At 42.3% G+C, this 19,771-nt stretch overlaps 2 protein-coding genes across 2 annotated transcripts; one reads left to right on the forward strand and one right to left on the reverse strand.

Annotated features, from left to right (window-relative positions):
* Positions 1–1,340: 1,340 nt before the first annotated feature.
* On the reverse strand, positions 1,341–9,527 carry glmna (glomulin, FKBP associated protein a). The gene is made up of 18 exons (XM_084912501.1): positions 9,412–9,527; positions 7,914–8,039; positions 7,717–7,830; positions 7,513–7,621; positions 5,080–5,368; positions 4,847–4,946; positions 4,555–4,736; positions 4,339–4,392; positions 4,145–4,175; positions 3,617–3,706; positions 3,482–3,523; positions 3,256–3,329; positions 3,085–3,169; positions 2,880–2,989; positions 2,264–2,327; positions 2,007–2,142; positions 1,712–1,782; positions 1,341–1,611 (listed from the first exon to the last, which is right to left on the reverse strand). Exons 1-18 carry the CDS (start codon positions 9,463–9,465, stop codon positions 1,522–1,524), a joined length of 1,821 nt encoding a protein of 606 aa, XP_084768627.1. The 5' UTR covers positions 9,466–9,527; the 3' UTR covers positions 1,341–1,521.
* Positions 9,528–9,813: 286 nt separating this feature from the next.
* rpap2 (RNA polymerase II associated protein 2) lies at positions 9,814–19,452 on the forward strand. The gene is made up of 12 exons (XM_084912500.1): positions 9,814–9,928; positions 10,122–10,167; positions 10,294–10,408; positions 11,630–11,728; positions 11,821–11,886; positions 11,981–12,069; positions 12,176–12,211; positions 12,297–13,335; positions 13,430–13,533; positions 13,739–13,819; positions 15,744–15,812; positions 19,171–19,452. Exons 1-12 carry the CDS (start codon positions 9,874–9,876, stop codon positions 19,313–19,315), a joined length of 1,944 nt encoding a protein of 647 aa, XP_084768626.1. The 5' UTR covers positions 9,814–9,873; the 3' UTR covers positions 19,316–19,452.
* Positions 19,453–19,771: the final 319 nt, after the last annotated feature.

Here is a 19,771-nt window from a genome sequence, read left to right on the forward strand (position 1 = left end):
ATACTTAAGTAAAAGTAAAATTACAGACTTGAAAAATGACTTTAAAAAGTACAAATACACAAGAAAACTACTCAATTACAGTAACGCAAGTAAATGTAATTCGTTACTTTCCACCTCTGGCAAAACGTAAAAGTATTATTATGCCGCGTTTTGTCTTCATCTGCCTGCCACTTTCGTGCGCCTTTTTCCCTCGCGGTGCAGGTGTCTATTTCCGAATGAGGGTCAGAGTTATGGGTGTTTTTGTGCTGTTTTTTCTATTGGACGTGATGGTTATCAAAACCAAACGTGATAAATTTGGCAAGCGCAGGAGACACCACACGGAGCAGATTTGTCAATCAGGCTGCAGAATGCAATGCTGTACTGTGCAAAAAAAAAAAGAAAAGAAAATCAGCGAAAAAGCGAAGCAGTGACGGATGAACAGCGGGACCACTGTGTGCTGTTTAGTAATAAACAGAATATATTCCTATATGACAACATGCATAAAAGCAGAACGGTATTTGTAGTCAGTGGGAAAATAGCGGTGGCTTGCTAGCTTTTGTGCGGCTTCCCCGGGTCAGCGAAAACTTTCAAAAGAGAAATGAATGAACTTACCAGGTTGCCCGATCTCTTCACATATCTTCTTCCAAGCTCGGTCCTTTATATTCCTGTCTCGGTACAGAAAGCAGCTGGTGTCGTACAGCTCCAGGTTGTTTGCTACGGCACTGATTAGCCTTCCGTCCATTGAAGAATGAAGGGCTTTGGCTGGATCTGCCCCTTTGACCTAGGTCACAGCCACGTCACCAGGCTCCTGATTGGTTGTCGCGGCGCGATTTGACGCTGGAGTTCAGATTTTTCCAACTGAGCGGTAGACGCGTAACGCGCGTATGCACAAAATGCAACACAAAAACACGCGCGTGGTTTTTTTCGCGAGTCAAACGCTCCAAACGCGCTAGACTGACGCGAGTTTCAGGCGTTTTGGCGTTTTGGCGACGCAAATCTGCTTCCGAATTTTCGCGGGAGCCGCAATCGCGGGTCATCGCGCCTTTCCATTGACTTTACATGTAAACCTGACGCTCTATCGCGTTCGGTGTGAACACACCGTTAGCCTTTTGCACTTTGTAAACTTATGTATTGTTTTGCGAGCTACTTTGCTGAGTCTTCTTTTTTTTTTTTTTTTACCTTTATAACCTATAGTATCTCTTTGTGCTAGAGTGTTCTGGGCAACACAGGCTGCATGAACTTAAGATATTTTTGTGATGGCAGGAGAAACTGAAGCTTCAAAAGGTTACAAATTATTTTTACCAAACCACAACTTTTTTACACTTTCACCAAAAATGAAAACACTTGATTTAACCTGCAAGTACAAAAGTTTGAAAGTTTATTACCGAGCTGATACAAACTTGCCATTTTTTTTAAAACTTCTAATTGACAATGTATGCAACATTTTATAATTACACTGTAAAACAAAGAGACCAGCAGTGCACTAGCACTTTGTTTTGAAACAAGTAACAGTTTTCTGTTTGAGATGATGAGCTTGTGTGGTTACAGGTTGTCCTTCACCTCGATGAGTTCCTCTATCCGTGCCAACACGCTCTCAATCATGTCAAACGTGTGCAGGGCAGAGTGCAGAGCCTGGCAGGACCAATGAAAATGCAGTCAGGAACATCACAGTGCTCTTTCTTAATCCCCACACACATAAATACGTGATATGATATCTGACTGTGTTACTCACCTGAATCTGTGACTCTGGGGTCATGCTGGGCAGCTCCTCACCACCAACAGACACAGAAAGTACAGACTCTTCTGTGAAGAAACAAATGCTGTCAGAAAGCCTCCTCTGAACACTTTTGATGATGCTACATGTTGAAAAGTGCCATTAAGAAGTCGTTTGAGTTGGGACGAGTACAAAAGAAGCCTGAGAAAAATGAAGCCAAGCTACCTACAAAATAGAAGCCCTCCTGTGCATGAATAGAGTCCCTATGTTGTACTAAGAAACGGGAAATTAAAGTAAGTGTCGCTGATCTGACCTTTAGCCTTGCTCTTCTTGGCCTCCATTGTGTTCTGCAGCTCTCTTTCATAGTGGGCCCTGGACATGTTCACACCAACACGAAGGGGCTTCATGAACGTATCTTCTATTTTATACAGTTCTGTCCAGATGCCGGTCTTCAGCAGCATCAGAAAGGACAGATAGAGAAAGCTTATATACCCTTATAGGCCATCATAAAGGTGAACAGCTTGTTTTAAAATGTCATTTTTGGTGTTTTCAGCTCAACAGTGCACTCACCTGGTTCTCTGTCACTTTGTCTCTGATGACCAGGTAACGCAGCAGATTTAGAGACTCCATGACTCTGTAGAGATCAACACACACATGCGCTATTTCTTAATCTACCTTCCAGACATTTCCAAAACTTTCAACTACTCTCGTCCATAAAGTCCAAGATTTTGTTGTTAAATAATGACTTCTGATCAGGGCGACACGTACACTCAACCAGCCACACCGATTCAGCTGCTCATTAATTCAAATATCTAATCAGTCAATCACATGGCAGCAACTTAAGTGCATTTAATAAGTGACCAGTGAGTACATTTTACTGCCCTTTTTTAAAAACTAAAAAATCAACAGCAATACTACTTTGTTTATACTTATTGCACAATTGAATATAAAAAGCACCAAAGGATGTTTGTTTTTTAAAATATTATCGAGAAAAAGACTTATAAAAATTCCTCTTGATTACACAGAAGTGTCCAATTAAATTTAAACGTCTCATATTTTCTCAGGAAGAAACAAAATTGAACAATGTAATACTTTCTTTTAAACAGTGTGTATGACCCTTTTTAACAGTGCGTGTTGGGACTGGCTGTCACACTCCTGTGACCCGCATTAGTGTGTGTGCACAGACCTGTCCAGGTACTGCAGGAGGTCAGTCTCTGGGCCATCTGGAAGAATAAGAACCTTACGCAGCAGAGGCATGAGCTGAATGCCTTCAAACCAGACGTTACTGTTACCTGGCTGGAGACAGAGCGATAAAGAGATTCTTTTAGGTCCCCCAAGAAATTTTAAACATGGCCCACACTGCCATTTTTTCCTTTAATGTACATCTTCACCTGCAGGGCAATGTCTATCTGATTCTTGATATTTTTAATGATGTAGCCTTCAACTCCTGAGTGGTTACTCGTCTTCAACATGTACCTGAAACAAGAACACAGGTCGCTTGCAGTGGGAAGTGGAAAAGACACATTTCTGATTAATTTTCAGGGAAGAAAGGTGGCGCTCACTGGAAGAATCTGTACTTGGCTTCAGTGTTGAACTTATCAATGCTCAGCTGGAAAACCTTCAGTCCTTTAGTTCTCTGAAGACAAAAAGAAGTATCGTCAAAATTGAGTCCCAAGATAAAAGTTTCATTCTAGGTACCAAAAACGAGATGACACAAATGAAAGCCGATTTCAAACCAAATGATCTGACATTAGATTTTAAACACATCAAAATTGATTAAAAACTTACCAGTTCATGCTTTGGACATATCGTCATGACCTTTATTAAGTTCTGAAATTAAACACTGACATTAATAACATTATATGACGCACACAAAACACAACAGTAGACCCAACAGGTCTATAATGAAGCGACTGCATTCACCTGAGGGACTGTGAGGAAGGTTTTAATCTCCAGCAGGTCTGCATGCAGACTGCCGTCCTCGACTCGCACCAGACTTTTCTCATACAGCTCCTGTGTGATGAACATCCATCATACACTGATGACTGCTTTTAATGTGCAGAAGATTTAAGTAACACAGTGACCATTTACACTGGCAAGTAACGACCCTTACAGCCTCATTCTTTTTCTTCTTTGGCTTCTTCTGATTGGCTATTATAGGAAAAAATGTGGGGAACCTCAAGTTTTAGAGTCTAAAGCCTCTCCAAATGCTAACCTCATTATTTGAAAACTTGGCCATGTTGAATATGAGCATCCAAGATGATGACCGTACATATCAAACCACAAGAAAACAAACTTTTAATAAGCTTTTAAACATGTTGTGTTTAATTAAAATAGCACCATGTAAATATATAGGATTAAATCCAAGAGTCACGTATTGACTCCTGGATGATTAAGGTCATTATAATTTATGTAATAAATAACTAATAAATAAGTGAAAACGTCACCTACCAGTCCTTTCTGAAGCTTGGACTCCTCAGTTCTATAAAAAATAGATATCACTGATTACAGGTTGATCATTAAAGTGGACACTTATGGTATATGTGTGTGTTATATATATGTGTATAATGTGCATATTCATATTTTACAGCTTTTATAAAACGCTAACAAAGATTATAACACGACACATTATTATGTCATGTTACCTGGACAGGAGGACAGAGACGTGCTCGATGTTACATCGAAGACTGAACACGGGACTGCAGAGAGAATACGGAGTGTTGGGAGCATTAACATTATTTAAATGTTTCAGTATTTGTTAATGTAGAACTACTGAAAGACCCAAGTACAGATTCATTTCAAGCCAAGTGTGAATAATCCCACATTGTGCATCCCAGGAGAAAAATATGTTTTCAAAATACCTGAAAACAGTGGGGAAGGTGTCTGCAGCCAGGTGATGGACAAACACCAGATGAGCCAAGCTGGCCAAAGACTCTTTAGGATAACGCACCTCCTCCTCGAGAAAGCCGGGAACCTGCTTTCTCTTCAAAAGAGGCTGGTGCACGAGACTGCTGAGGGACTCCCCGGTAGAACCGAGGATGTTCTGCAGGACACAGAAAACCACGATTACCACGATATACAAGTACGTGACGAACCGATGACATATTAGAAACCAGCAATGACACCATTTACACGTTTGAAAAATGGGTTTACCAAAATCTCGGTGGCAAAAGTCCTGAGGGGGGAAAGAGCCAGTGTGTCAGGATCCTTGAGGTGTACTTCCAACAGAGGATGACTCAGACTCTTCATACAGCTCAAGAGGAGACAAACAAAAAGGAAGCCTCAGCATCATCAGTTTTCAAGAGCCCTGCAGCGCTTTTCTATGACATTATGTCGGACTACCAAACGTGAGTCTGAGCTGGAAAACGCATTTTTTTTCCACTCACAACTTCAGAAGTTCTGTCCGCAGCTCATCCTCTTTATCCTTCCCCTGTCTGCCCACAGTCCTGTTTGTAGTCTCGCTCTGCATCTCATTATTCAGCAGGTTATGCCTGACTTCTTGAACAAAAGGTCTGACAAAATCTATCATGTCAGTGCAGCAACGGCAAAACGAAAAGACGTCATCCTCCTCTTGCTCCTTGGTGTGAGGGAGAGGCAGTTTGGCCACCTGGTCCAGCACGGACGACAGCGCCATGCCCAAGGATGACGCCTTACGGCCGCCCAGGCGCACAAGCACTGTTAGAGGCGAGAAAAAGAGAATACATCACAATAATAATAGCAAGAAAAAGCATCCAAACAGCAATATGCAACATATACAGTCAGCTCCATAAATATTGGGACATCGACACAATTCTAACATTTTTGGCTCCATACACCACCATAATGGATTCCAAATGAAACGAATAAGATGTGCTTTAACTGCAGACTGTCAGCTTTTATTTGAGGGTATTTACATCCAAATCAGGTGAACGGTGTAGGAATTACAACAGTTTGCATATGTGCCTCCCACTTGTTAAGGGACTAAAAGTAATGGGACAGGATAAGAACCATAAATCAAACTTTCACTTTTTAATACTTGGTTGCAAATCCTTTGCAGTCAATCACAGCCTGAAGTCTGGAACACATAGACATCACCAGACGCTGGGTTTCATCCCTGGTGACGCTCTGCCAGGCCTCTACTGCAACCGTCTTCAGTTCCTGCTTGTTCTTGGGGCATTTTCCCTTCAGTTTTGTCTTCAGCAAGTGAAATGCACGCTCAGCCGGATTCAGGTCAGGTGATTGACTTGACCATTGCAAAACAGTCCACTTCTTTCCCTTCAAAAACTCTGCTTTTGCAGTATGCTTTGGGTCATTGTCCATCTGCACTGTGAAGCGCCGTCTAATGAGTTCTGAATCACTTGGGTGAATATATGAGCAGATAATACTGCCCGAAACACTTCAGAATTCATTGTACTGCTTTTGTCAGCAGTCACATCATCAATAAATACAAGAGAACCAGCTCCACTGGCAGCCATACATGCCCATGCCATGACACTTGCAGCACCATGCTTCACAGATGAGGTGGTATGCTTAGGATCATGAGCACTTCCTTTCCTTCTCCATACTCCTCTCTTCCCATAACTCTGGTACAAATTGATCTCGGTCTCATCTGTCCATAGGATGTTGTTCCAGAAATGTGAAGGCTTTTTTTAGATGTCGTTTGGCAAACTCTAATCTGGCCTTCCTGTTTTTGGGGCTCACCAATGGTTTACATCTTGTGGTGAACCCTCTGTATTCACACTGGTGGAGTCTTCTCTTGATTTTTGACTTTGAGAGTGTTCTTGATCTGGCCAACTGTTGTGACGGGTGTTTTCTTCACCAGGGAAAGGATCCTTCGGTCATCCACCATAGTTGTTTTCCGTCGTCTTCCGGTGTTCTGACAAACCATCCTACTTTGGCAAAACGTCCTACCGTAAGTAGTTTATGCACATTTCTGCTGTCACAGAGTAATTCCAGCACAAATTTAAGTGGGTATGACAGTTTGCCACTTACCTTTGCCCATCAGAGTTGCTTGTAGCTCATATTCACAAAGGTAGGATGGTTCGCCACTGAATTTTAGCTGTTAAAATATGCTTCTAGCTCAGATTAACAAAGGTAGGACGATTTGCCACTAAATTTTAGCTGTTAAAGTATGCTTGTAGGTCACATTCAAAAAGGTAGGATGGTTTGGCACTTAATTTCGTGTTGTGCGCATGCGCAAAAACAACGGGTAGGATGGTTTGTCAGGTAGGATGGATTCCCAGAACACCGGGTCTTTTGGTGTTGCTGAGCTCACCGGTGCGTTCCTTCTTTTTGAGAATGTTCCAAACAGTTGTTTTGGCCACGCCTAATGTTTTTGCTATCTCCCTGATGGGTTTGTTTTGTTTTTTTCAGCCTAATGATGGCTTGCTTCACTGATAGCGACAGCTCTTTGGATCTCTTCTTGGCAGTTGACAGCAACAGGTTGCAAAGGCAAATAGCACACTTGAAATGAACTCTGGAGCTTTTATCTGCTCATTGTAATTGGGATAATGAGGGAATAACACACACCTGGCCATGGAACAGCTGAGAAGCCAATTGTCCCATTACTTTTGGTCCCTTAACAAGTGGGAGGCACATATGCAAACTGTCGTAATTCCTACACCGTTCACCTGATTTGGATGTAAATACCCTCAAATGAAAGCTGACAGTCTGCAGTTAAAGCACATCTTATTCGTTTCATTTGGAATCCATAGTGGTGGTGTATAGAGACAAAAATGTTAGAATTGTGTCGATGTCCCAATATTTATGGAGCTGACTGTATGTAAGACAAGAAGAAAACCAGTAAGAAGAGTGGCATGATGACTAAAAAGATTCTTTACCTTTCTGTAAAGGCTTCAAGAGCAGATGGAGACTCTCTGCTATTGTATCAGGATCATCCTGCTCCAGCTGCTCCAACAGGCCGATCAGCAGCTCTTTCGGTCTGCACGTCTGCAAAAACAACCACAAAGATCACCCTTACAATGCCACATTCATCCAGTTTTCATCAGTGATGTTTTATCTTAAGTCCACTCCTGACCACTGACCTCCAGCAGGTGGTTAAAAATGGCCAGACACTGAGGAAGATTCTTGTCTTCTTTCTTCAGCAGGACCTGGATCAGCGGAGGCAGCAGGTTCCAACCCATGCATCTCACGATCTCCTGCACAGATGAAGACAGTTACACAGATGAGTGTGTGACAAACCTGAGAAGCAGCGATTGGTGTCAACTTTGAGAAACGTTACCTGATTCTTTTCATCCAGCACAATACTGAGGACCTGCGCGCTGTTTCCCTCCTCGATACACGTCTGCCCAGCAACCGTGAAGATGTTGTGATCCTCGGTGGTGTAGCTGTCGTCTGGAAGAGCCTGCTGCATGAAAAAGAGACAAACAAGTGGTTAAAAATAGAGAAAACAGACATTTTAAACAGTTACTTATTAAATATTATATTCTATCAAATATCTCAAAGACACAATCTTGGCATATTACACTCTGGTTTGGGTGCAGAACACAGTCACCCCCTCTGCTTTTAAGATTAGGCTTTTTGATAAAGTTTACAGTTAGATCAGGTGACCCTGAACCATCCCTTAGTTTTGCTGCTACCTCAGGCTGCTGGGGGACTTCCCATGATCCACTGAAGATTTCTCCTCTATTCCCGTCTTCACTAACTGAGCATTTATACACTGCTGCTGTATGGCAGCAGTGTATAAATGTTGTAAACTTGCGTGCATCCCACAGAGAGACACACAGAACAACCAAAATGAAATGGAAATGAAGAAAAGGAAAATGAAGAGACAAACAAATGACCACAAAACAGCAACAAACAGAAGCACAATGAACAAATCATTTATAAAACAATAGAAAACATCTAGAATCTAAGTCACCAACAGGTGGACCATGCCTACGCCATTCTTTACGGACTCAGACCTACTAGATTTTCATGAACCCTTTCTTTTTACTATGTGCCGCCTTTTACTTTGTCTTTATGGTCATATATAGACAGCAAAGCCATTGAATGGAAGTACATAGACCAATGGCGTGCTTAACTCACTCAACGTAACTCTACTCAGGCAATCAAATCCTTTACTCAGAGCACGTGTAAAAGTAGACAACTCGGAGAAGAGACGAGAGGCAGAAGCCAAAGGAATTAAGTCAGGGAAACAGACAGGGAGAAAAGGAGGGTTTAAAGTGAGATGGTTTACATGTGAAATGTAATTTAGAAAAAAGACAAAGAGGGGAAATTCAAAATACAACTTTTCATTATTTTAAATTAAGCACTTTATTTGAAGACAACTTTTTCAAAAGCTATAATTTTATTTGTAACCAAAAAAATAACATTTTTTTTTCATTAGAGAAATGAATAATAAATATTGTTGAAATACCGAATTACACTTTCTTTGCTTTACATTACAACCAGTTATTGCCCATATACTGACACTGTATAACTGTTAGGCTACTTTAAAATAGACTGCACTTATAATCATGTGGAACTTGATTATATTTTGGACTTGGAAATGTTCTCAAACTGGACCTCCTTACATTTTAATTAAATACCTCTGATCTAGAATATGCTCTAGTGAGAGACTCAAAACCCAGGTCAGCTCAGTCTGTGGGTGCATTCTGTCACTGTGAGTGGGTACCAGCATCCAGGTTGGTGCCAGTGACTGTGCCGACATGCTGTTTAGGGAATTGATATCAGAGTGAAGGAGTGGATGTAGGTTACAAGTACCACTGAATACTTACACATCTTTGGACCACCTCACTGAGCTGCTCCAGAGCCATCCCTGCTGTCTTCATACGGCTGTTGTCCTCATGCAGAAGTCCTCAAAAACAGGGGAAACTTCAAGTATATAAAAAAAACAGGTCCAAAGGTGTCAGGGGTTAAGTTCTGTGCCTGTGTGACTGTAAACACAGCAGAGCAGCAGGGATGCTAACCCCGCTCCGAATTAGCCGAACAGTGGCTAGCCAAACAAATTCACCGCCACGAAAAGAGCCGTTGGTGTGGACGCAAACGGGACCGAGGTGAAGGGGACACGTACCTCAGCTCAACTTCCACAAACAGCCCAGTGAAAAAAAAAGCACACACACACACACACACACTACACGCTACGGACTCACCGCGCGAACGCGAAATTGTCCCCCTGGCTTGCCGTAGATGGAGACACGTCACAGGTCAAAGTTGAAAGTGTAGAAAACAGAAACAGCATGGAGACGGATGAGAGAAGAAGGAGCGGGAGCTCCAAAAAAACTTCCAAAAAGGGTTCGTTAAAAGCCTGTTTTTTGTTTCTCGGGTTTCAGAGAGGTGTTTACAGCGTTGTGGAGAGTTACACGGATCTCAGAGCGCTCACAGCTGGCTTGTGTAGCCGTTGGTTGGTTGATAGAGTAACAACATCTCTTCCCTCACAGATTTATTTAACTCGTATATTCAAATTTTTTTGTTGTTTGTGAGGCAGGTGGGAAACGTGTCAAAGCACTCACCGCGGAGGAAGAAGCTAGAAGGTGAGAAACCCCTACTCCACCAGGACATCTATACTGGACGCTTCAGCTGCACCAGTAATCATTACCAAACATTTGTTGGTTGTGGAGTAAACACAGACACGTCTTCACATGTGTGCTTTGTGTCAGGAGAGAGGAGCTGAAGGAGAAGCTGAGGGAGAAGTTGGAACTGGAGAAGAGAGCTTTGAAGGTGGTGGAGCGGCTCCTGGACGACAGTGTGGCTGAGGACTTCCTAGTGGACTGTGTATGTGTCACCGGTGACTTTAGACAGGGCACAAGCTTTAGGCAAACCAGGAGACGAAGTCTTTCCTCACTGCTCTCACGCACAGGTCCTGTTACCCTTACATCACTGCCAAGCCTCTGTCATACTAAACCTGTCTCTTTTATTCACACACCATGTCTGCCACGATTAATTAGAATCTCACAGTCTCAGAACATGGCCCAATCTGCAGTTTCCAGGGTTTATAATCGCCATGAGATCCCTATGATTGAGGTTTTGCCATTGGCCCAGTATAACGCAGCCTGGCTCTAGCATGCTATTTAAACCTGTTAGGAATTTGAATACACCGCCTCACTGGTAGCAGTGCCATTGCCTCACAGCAACAAGGACCTGAGGAGTATGCTAAGTTCACTACAGCCAGGCTTTGTTTGTGTTAGCTGTTGACAAAGCTTAAAACCCCAGTCAGAGATAATGGACATCATTATGATGGTTATCACCTTTCTTTGTTTAACTAGGCTTGTTGTTACGGGATGTCATGTTCTACTCTTTTTCCACGCAGAATGATCCCTGTGAATGCTGTCTAATCAGATGTTATAAGGTGATAATGATAAAATGCTGTCAAAAGTCTCTAACGAACAGCAAAAATATTACAATAAAATGCAAAACTGTTACAGACAACACGAGATATTAATGCTGTGGAAAAATGTCAATCATGGCATCTAGTGCATAGAAGGGTAAAATAAACAACCTAATGTATTCGGCAATAGTTACCATGGTGATGTAGCCAGGTGAAAAGAGAGACACTTTCGTGGCACAAAAAATTCTGACTTCAAGTTCGACATAACTCGCTAACCCATAATCTCATTCTGTAGTGCCTTTCTGTGTGGAGTTTGTTCCCCCTGTGTCTGTGTGGATTCCCTCCAGATACTCAGGCTTCCTGTCACAGACCAAATGCATCCATAATTGGTTAGCTGGTCGGAGATGTGAATGGTTGTCTGTATCTGTGTGTTAGCTTTGTGATGGACTGACAACCAGTCTAGGGTGGACTCTGCCTCTCATCCTATGGCAGCTGAGATACGTTGTGTAAACACACACTTTTTTTTTCCATTTCTGATGACAGACTTTAGATTACATGCAGGTTTTCTGTCAATATTCAGATAATTTAAAATGTCACGCAATATTAATTTTACATAAATTTAAACCAGAGAAAAGCTGCAAAGTAACCGAGTTCTCTTTACTTCACAGGCCAAAATGATCACCCCAGCTAATTACAGAGATACTGTAGACGAGAGGTCTATTGCTAAGCTGTGCGGTTATCCCATCTGTCCTAATAAACTGGGCAAGGTAAGACCACTGATTGCATTTTGTTTGCAAATAATAAACATCTCCATGTCTCATATGTGATGACTGAGTCTGTGGTGCTGTTCACTTTCTAGATCCCATCTCAACAATACAAAATTTCTACAAAGACCAATAAAGTGTATGACATCACAGAGCGCAAGGTGAATGTTTCTACGTGAAATTGTTTTTTTGTTTTTTACACTTGCCAGAGTGTGCTTAAAGACACATTTTGGTCTTTGCTTCTTTTGTCTTTAGTGTTTTTGCAGTAATTTCTGCTACAAAGCCTCCAAAGCGTTTGAGCTACAAATACCAAAGACGCCTCTTTGGGTTCGGCAACATGAGAGGTGTGTGTGTGCTGCTTCTCATCTCTGTCCTAAATCACCTGATTGAGCTAATCGTTGAATGCAGTGATGTTCTGTATAATGTCTTTGCTCCCTTTCTCTCTCTCAGTCCTCCTCAAATTAAGTTGTTGAAGCAAGGAGAACGGTACGTAATAAGTTTCAGTGTTTAGTTTTCCATATTTAGCCTTATAAATAGAAAGACTGATCCAGGGTTACATGTGTGCATTCAGTGGGAGCTCTGGTGAGGAGGTGATGCTGTCTGAGAGGTGTCTAAAAGAGGAGGACGTCGAGAACCCTGTGGCTGCTCAGCACGAGGAGCTTCACGGCTCTCGGGATCATCCTGCTGGAGGCAGCCACAGTGACGTCAGTGACGACGAACATGAGCAGGACTTTGTCTCCAGCGTGGTCTCTCAGCAGCAGAGACCCCGGGTACACTGGGGTGACCTGCCTAAACGCTCAGATGAGGATGAGAAAGGACAACAAAGGAATTCTGAAACAAGAAAGATAAACACCAAAGAGGGGAATGAAGAAAAGATCGAACCTCCTCAGAGTCAGAATACAGAGGAACAGAGAAGTATGATAGAAGATGAGGAAAGAAAAGAGGCAGACGTGCGTAAAACTGAAGTTACTGATGCTGAAAAACCCAAAGAGAGGCAGGTGACACATACGGACCAGGCGGCACCACAAGAGAGAGAGTTATCTGAGCTTTCTGGTGTGGAAGAGACTACGGCTGAGATGAGCGTGTGCAGTTTATCGGAGACGGTAACTCACAGAGTTCCTCGCTCAAACCCTCCAACAGAAAGTAAACAAATTCCTGCCACTAATCAGAACAGCCACGGCCAGCAAGAACTCAACATCATGCAGGTGGGTATGAGCAAGAGGGGGGCAGCTGGGCTGCGAGATCTACTGAAGAACCACGCCGAAGTCAAACCTGACTCTGTACGGATGAATCTGCTCGATTGCCTAAAAAACACATTGAAGGAGTGGTGTACCGATGAGACGTTAACGTTCCTGTATGGCTCCGATCACTCCCTTGGTTCTCCCTATGCCGAGGTAAGAGAAGAAGAAGGCAAAGAGGAGTTGGATGAAGATGACCTTGAGGATGAGGTGACAGCCGACAACAGCGAGGACAAGAAGAGGCCGTCAGCTGCAGCTCCAAACTATGACACGCTGCGGAGGGAGACCCAGGATCTGGAGCTCCGGGTCAGGGAATTTTATAAGGGAACGTGGATTCTGCCTGACGAGAAAGAGGAGCCCAATAGAAAGCAGGTAAGTGCATATTAAAAGACTTGCTTTAAGAGTTTGATTTTAAATTAGGTGAGCTCACAGAGTGAGTTTTGTTCTTAAACCGTCCCCACACCAGGTGACAGTCCAGGAAAGCATCAAGGATCCGGTCCTGCCGCTCGTTGACTCTCATGCTCAGAACCTCATCCAGAAACGAATCACAGTGGAGAAACTCTCCAGCTGGTGCGTGTCTGTTTGTCCTTTATTTCTTGGATGTGGCACACAGAGCCTTATTAATTTCTTTTCCTGGTTTTTCTTCAACAGCTGTGAAGGTCCCGTGAACCTCACTGCTGCACAGTTTGACATGGCTGCACATAATCATGATTTTCATGATCAGTTCATCTTAATTCTTTGCTCTCTTGTCTTGTTTTGTGGTTGTGCTGTGCAGCCTCAGAAACATTGTAGGTCCACTGCATCTCACCATGATTGACATCACTACCGACCTGAACAACCTGGTGCGGACGTTCAGGTCAGTACACTACACAGTCTGATATGTGCTGTCTGCTAGTCTGCCACCAGAGAGGACGGACGCACACACACACACACACACACAGGAGAGGGGAGGCGAGGCAGGTGTGAGTTTATAGTGGATGAGCTCTAGAAATGTGTCAAAAATTGCTGTTAAATTTAATTCATGTTAAGGAAAGGAAACCTAGCATTGAAACTGTGCCTTGTTCTGTGGGTTCATATTAAGCTCAGAAACATAATAGTGAAACTTGATTGTTTGTATGTAACTGAATGGCTGTTTACTTTTGAACAGCTGCAGGATATAGACATGTCCCGTTACCCTCTTTGTCATAAACCTAAATCTTTCACTTTTGCAAATTGGTGAGCTTTTGCACAACTATGAGCATTTATTATAGCCATGCCATACAACCCCAGCTGCAAAAAATGTTGGGATGCTGCGTAAAATGTCAATAAAAACAGAATGCAACCATTTCCAAATCTCACAAACACTGATTTTATAAAGAATAGAAAACATATCAGATGTCTACACTGAGACATTTCACGATTATGTGAAAAATATTAGGATCAAGACTGAGCAGCTAGGATATCATATCAGATAAGACTGAGGCACATACCTCTTCCAAAAAGATGCTACACAGCAGTAAACACGACTCTGTATTTGGACTCTATTCATAATTAACTGTTATCACACCACATTGGATCTACTGAGAAACACTGAAAACCAAGCTACATAGAACAGGAAACTAACTGATTGGTTATCTGTTGTGATTTAGATCTCCTCTTTTATCTCCTTGCATGAGCAAAACATGCCATGAATGTTCTTGGAATCGCTCTTATTCTTCAGAAGAACTCAAAGAAATGAGTCTAACGTGTATTTAATGAGTTGATTTCATCTAAATTCCACAACACACAGTTGTTTAGCTCTGCTTCCCCCTACAGGCAGACATGAAGTATTACGAGCAGTAGTTTTATTGACTCTTTAAAACTTGTACTTTTTTCATGTGATGGGGCTAAATGTCTGCTTCAAAGAGAATTATGGCTATTTTCCGAGAAAGTGTTCTAATCTCCTGCACGTCAAAATAAGTATTACGAAATGTCATATATCTCACAGTGTGCCACACATGCTATACATCCACACAGGTATTTGACAGGAAAACGGGGATTACTGATAACAACAACAGTCTTTCTTCTCCAAGTTTAGCTACATGAAGTGACACTGAGCCAGCATGCATGACACCAGGACTCTGAAACTGAAGCAGCTGAGTAGAATGAATTATTATATATGCTTGCTGTTTTTACTCAGTCAGCATAGCAGTATGGCTTCTGTTTCTCTATAAGAATGACAGGGCTCTGTTTTAAGAAAAAAATGGGGGGGGGGATTTTTTAAACTTGTGCCAGAATTGAGCATTTCCTGCCTTAGACACACCCTGGATTGCCATTGGCTGCTTAGGATGTTTTCAACAGGCCTGCTGTTAAATCACTGTGTCTGTGATTTAAACGCACATCAGGCTATGGAGCAACACCGCCACGGTCCTGCTTCCGGGAATTGTCTTTGTGCTGTCAAGAGGCCCCAATAACAAGAGGCTCAAACCAAAGAATATACACAGCGCTGGCAGAAAGACATAAATCATTGCTGCATGCAGTGTTTTTGGTTGTTGCTCTCGGTCTGTGCACAATTTATATTTCTAGTTTAATTATATCTAGAATGAAGCATTTCTGCAGACTATCTGCAGAGGGACACAGATGTATGGTGACTGTGGCCCAGAACATATAGCGGGTTATGATTTGATGTCCAGCTGCTCCAGTCTGAATTCTGAAATGTCGATGGGCGAGATACTGGAACTGCTGTGCATCCTCCATAAAATGTGCACACACACAACACACACACGCACACTGTACTTAACAGTGGTGCTTTATGTTCACAGGTTCACCAACAAAAACATCATCCATAAAACTCCAGAGTGGACCCTCATAGCTGTGGTGCTTCTGCATCTGTAAGTTTTGTGTGTGTGTGTGTGTGTGTGTGTGTGTGTGTGCACGTGCACGTGTTTAAGTTTAATGTCAGCTGTCGAGCTGCTCCTCAGCAAGCCCGGTTGAACATTGGAGAGAAAAAAACATTGCAAGGAAATGAAGAACCATGGTTTCTCGGGAAATACACCACGTCAGCCGTCTTTACCCGTGTGTGCAAATGTTTGCGTGCCTTGACAATGAGAAAAGTGTGTATTTAAAGTTTACTGTGCTGGTGTATGATAAGATTTATTCTTTTATTTTTTAATTTTTTTGTAAAACAAGCAGGAACCAGATTTCTAAGCAATAAATGAGCATTATAACGTATGACTGGGTGAAGATGACCCATATAGACACATACTGGATTTAACATTATGTTATTTCAAGTCTGGTGCATGAAGAGGTGCTTAAATCAGAGATGCAACAGCAATCTGCATTTTTAACACTGTTTGAAATTGAAAGAAAAGAATAAGAGGTCATCATGGTGCATTTGACAGACTGTTGTGTGCTTTGGCATAGTTTGGCACCTACCATATGGTCTGTGTGTGTTCGTGTGTATGTGTGTCTGTGTTGCTGGCAGTTCACGGACAGTTCCGTGCTGCTCCCGTCTAAGTACACAGAGACGCCTCATGGCCTTATCTGCACCTGATTACCTCTGTCCAGATCCATGATGGAGGACAGAAGGCACACAGTTCCTGCATATCCTTTATATTGCCCCGGGCTGGGAAACCTTTCACCTGACGCTGACGGCTGATTCTGATTTATTACTCCCTCAATGGTTCCTGGTCAGTTTGCTTTAATATCACGGCACACTGTGTGTCGTCTTGAACTTTAAAAGAAGTGTTGCACAGCTTTAGGTACTGTAGGTGATCTGCCACCAAGAGGCCTCTGAAACCTGCCCGACAGAAACTGTTGTGTAATTTTCAGGGAAATAAAGGGAATGAAATTCAACTTGTAAAACAGAAGCAAGATTTCTCATCTGGGGTCTGAAGTGATTTTACTGCAAAAAAAGAAAGATAAAAGGGTAAAAAGGTTAGTGAATGCTTTGGAATTACCAGGATTTCAGCACTGATTACTCACAAAGTGTGTTTGTCACATTGTGAATTATATGAAGCTCAGACCGCCTTTTATGAGTAATCACTGCAGAAATCCTGGTAATTCCAAAGGGTTCACAGAGGGGTTTTGGGAACGGTGTCAGTCTCTAATTCTGACAGTTGTTGTAATACATTTTCAGATTTGATTTTAAGAACGTACTGACTCCACTTCTGAACAGTCAACATTCATTTGTAAATATTACCCTTTCATTGGTCAGATGTGACACTGGTGCTCTATGATTTCATCGGTTTCCATCCTTCCATTCCTCCATCATGAATAATTTGGTGTGCTGTCTTATCTGTCTGCTGCACGGCAGCTGTGGAGCTAGTCTGGCTGCTATTGTTCAGCCCAGCTGAATAATGAATGCCCCCCCTGCAACACTAGACCCTGGGCTGAACCGGAGATTGACCAGGAGTGTACCTCCTCTCTGGTAAGGGCAGGTAGAGAGGCGTGGGTGGGGGAGGATGGAGGTTGGAGAGAGATGACAGAGGGCTACAGACAGTGAGTTTAGTGTTGGAGGGAAATATTCTTGCACTAACTTGACAAATACTCTGTTTTTTGTACTGATACTGTGAATCTGGCTTCATGTCAGCCATGACTTGTCTGAGCTGCGGTCTTAAGATAGAGCAAGTGGTTGAACAGATAAAGTCCATCTCGTTTAAATTGGTGGAAACTTTGACCGTCTAACCTGATAAAAGATGAATCTCACAGTGTAATTTTCCATGTTACTGAAGGCATTTCCCAAATAGAAACACACATTTATTTACTTTTTTTTTTTTTTTTTAATTCAATAATTATTTACTTTGATTTATTTCAAAAACAGTGGACAGTAAAACACTGGAGCTTGTCCAGCTGTCGCAGCGTGAGAGACACACAAAGGGCCGGTTGCCTGTCCATCATAGAGGCAACAAGCATTCACGCTGACATTAACACCTGCAGTAAAATGTTGAATCACCACTTAACCTATCATGAATTTTGTTGGATTGTGGGAGGAAACCCGGAGCGCTTGTGGAAACAACCCACACGAGCACAGGGAGAACCCATGTGATCGGCGGATTTGAACCCAGGACTTTCTTGCTGTGAGGCACAGCGGTTGTTTTTTGTTTGTTTTTAAACAATTATATGCTCATTTTGATGACGCAACACTGAAAGTCAAATTTGTTAGGCGTTCAGCTACTCAACAATTCAGAGCCTCTTTTGTCCTTATTTGGTTTCATAATGGGCCAAATGAGCCAGTTTAGGCTCTTTTGTTACCAATGCTGTTATAGTGCATGCATATGTGGCTTTGCTGACACAAGCGAAGCCTCGCTGGGAAAAACAGCACCTTGATGGCAGCATACCTGTTTATGTCTCTCAGCATTAATGGGCCTTCAGACATGTACACGTTCCCCCTGCACGTGCGTCCTTTTGAGCAGCCTGGAAGCTTCCACTCCTCTTTAGCCGACGTCTAGTTTTGTTTTTTACTGTATTTTTTTTTCTGTGTGATTAATAATAATATGCACAGACACCACTTATCAGTATGCCTCTCAGCAACCCCCACACTACAGCAAAGCTGAACATACACTCCTTTTACAGTGACTCAGCAGAGACTGAGCATTATTATGTTCACGAAAGTAGGATTGACCACACGGCAGTATCAGCTTGTGTCATATGAATATACACGACAGTGTTGGCCCAAGGCGCTGTGTGATTTTTCTTTTTTCTTTTTGTAGACATACGCTGTGAAGTGTTTAAAATCTATTCTCTCATGTCGGTCTCTTTCTGCTTGACATTCAGAGCTCGTCTTTACAGCTCTAAAAATGTAGTCGATGGCCAGATTTTTAATTGTGTGTGTGTGTATGAACACTTTCATGAATAAAAAAAGCAGGATATTTTTCTGCCTCAGGTCTGCAATAATTCTATTTGACCTGATCACTTTGCTGAGGAAAAACTCTATAAATAAAACTTTCGAGTTCGTTTTATTCAACAAATTTTATCTGTATGAGTCAGCAACCGCTGCTTTCTCATAGCACTCGGCACCTTGGCGAAGAGAGGCTTGTGTGAGAACATGGCTTAAATAAGAACTGACTGCTAACTTTACACATCACGCTATTGAAGGCTGAACATGTCGTCTTTTGCTTTTAGGGTAGTCTTTATAATGCTTACAGATCCCTTTTGTAACTTCTAAGAACTGGATTGCGTTTGTGTTGGAAGATAAGTCGCCCATTTAGTGTTGAGTTGGTTTTAATTTGTTGGTTTTTCACATTTCAGGTTGTCAGAGGTGTCTCCGTTGGTGCGAGAAGCCCTGAAGACTTCGGCATCTGTGGAGTATTTGAACACGCTGATGGTGGAGCTGGGTCTGCACGAGCAGGACCTTCTGAATTTGGTCCAGCTGTTTAAATCCCCTGCACACTGACACAGATACGGATAAAGCAATAAAACTGCACTCTTTGACTGTGTGACAAATGTTTGTTTGTTCGTTCTATTGTTTTCTGGATTGTCTGTTTCCACAAAATAAATGTATCCATAATAATAATAATAATAATAATAATAATAATAGTAGCAGGAAGTTGTGTGTTTTATCCTGCATGTTGTTGGAGACTGTTGGTGTTGCACACAATCTGTGGTGAGATATGCCCAAATCAGATCCTTGAAGTTTTAAAGCTGTGGATGTTTAACGTAGGCGGGGCCAAATAAATCACACCCAGCTTTTTTTTTTTTTCTCTCCCTGAGTGAAAACGCCATGTGGGCATGCTGCTTATTGCTGCTGCTAGAGGAGCTCCTCCTGCAATAAAACCAGCGCTATTTCTCCCGACTTCCTTTACGTGGAGGTTTTATGGCGCCATAATATCATTTATTATACGGGTATGCC

Source organism: Perissodus microlepis, chromosome 18 (genome assembly GCF_051167445.1).
Source record: "Perissodus microlepis isolate ML-2025 ecotype Zambia chromosome 18, ASM5116744v1, whole genome shotgun sequence".
Taxonomy (NCBI): Eukaryota; Metazoa; Chordata; class Actinopteri; order Cichliformes; family Cichlidae; genus Perissodus; species Perissodus microlepis.

What these genes read in the sequence shown, in the direction of transcription:
- glmna (XM_084912501.1), bottom strand. Translation starts at nt 9,465, where the DNA reads ATGAAGACAGCAGGGATGGCTCTGGAGCAGCTCAGTGAGGTGGTCCAA. An exon ending in CTTGAAGCCTTTACAGAAAG is followed by an intron (nt 5,369 to 7,512) that starts GTAAAGAATCTT and finishes CGCCTCTAACAG; the next exon opens with TGCTTGTGCGCCTGGGCGGC. An exon ending in GTCTCTGTCCTCCTGTCCAG is followed by an intron (nt 4,176 to 4,338) that starts GTAACATGACAT and finishes TATTTTTTATAG; the next exon opens with AACTGAGGAGTCCAAGCTTC.
- rpap2 (XM_084912500.1), top strand. Translation starts at nt 9,874, where the DNA reads ATGGAGACGGATGAGAGAAGAAGGAGCGGGAGCTCCAAAAAAACTTCC. An exon ending in AGGACTTCCTAGTGGACTGT is followed by an intron (nt 10,409 to 11,629) that starts GTATGTGTCACC and finishes TTTACTTCACAG; the next exon opens with GCCAAAATGATCACCCCAGC. An exon ending in ATGACATCACAGAGCGCAAG is followed by an intron (nt 11,887 to 11,980) that starts GTGAATGTTTCT and finishes TTTTGTCTTTAG; the next exon opens with TGTTTTTGCAGTAATTTCTG.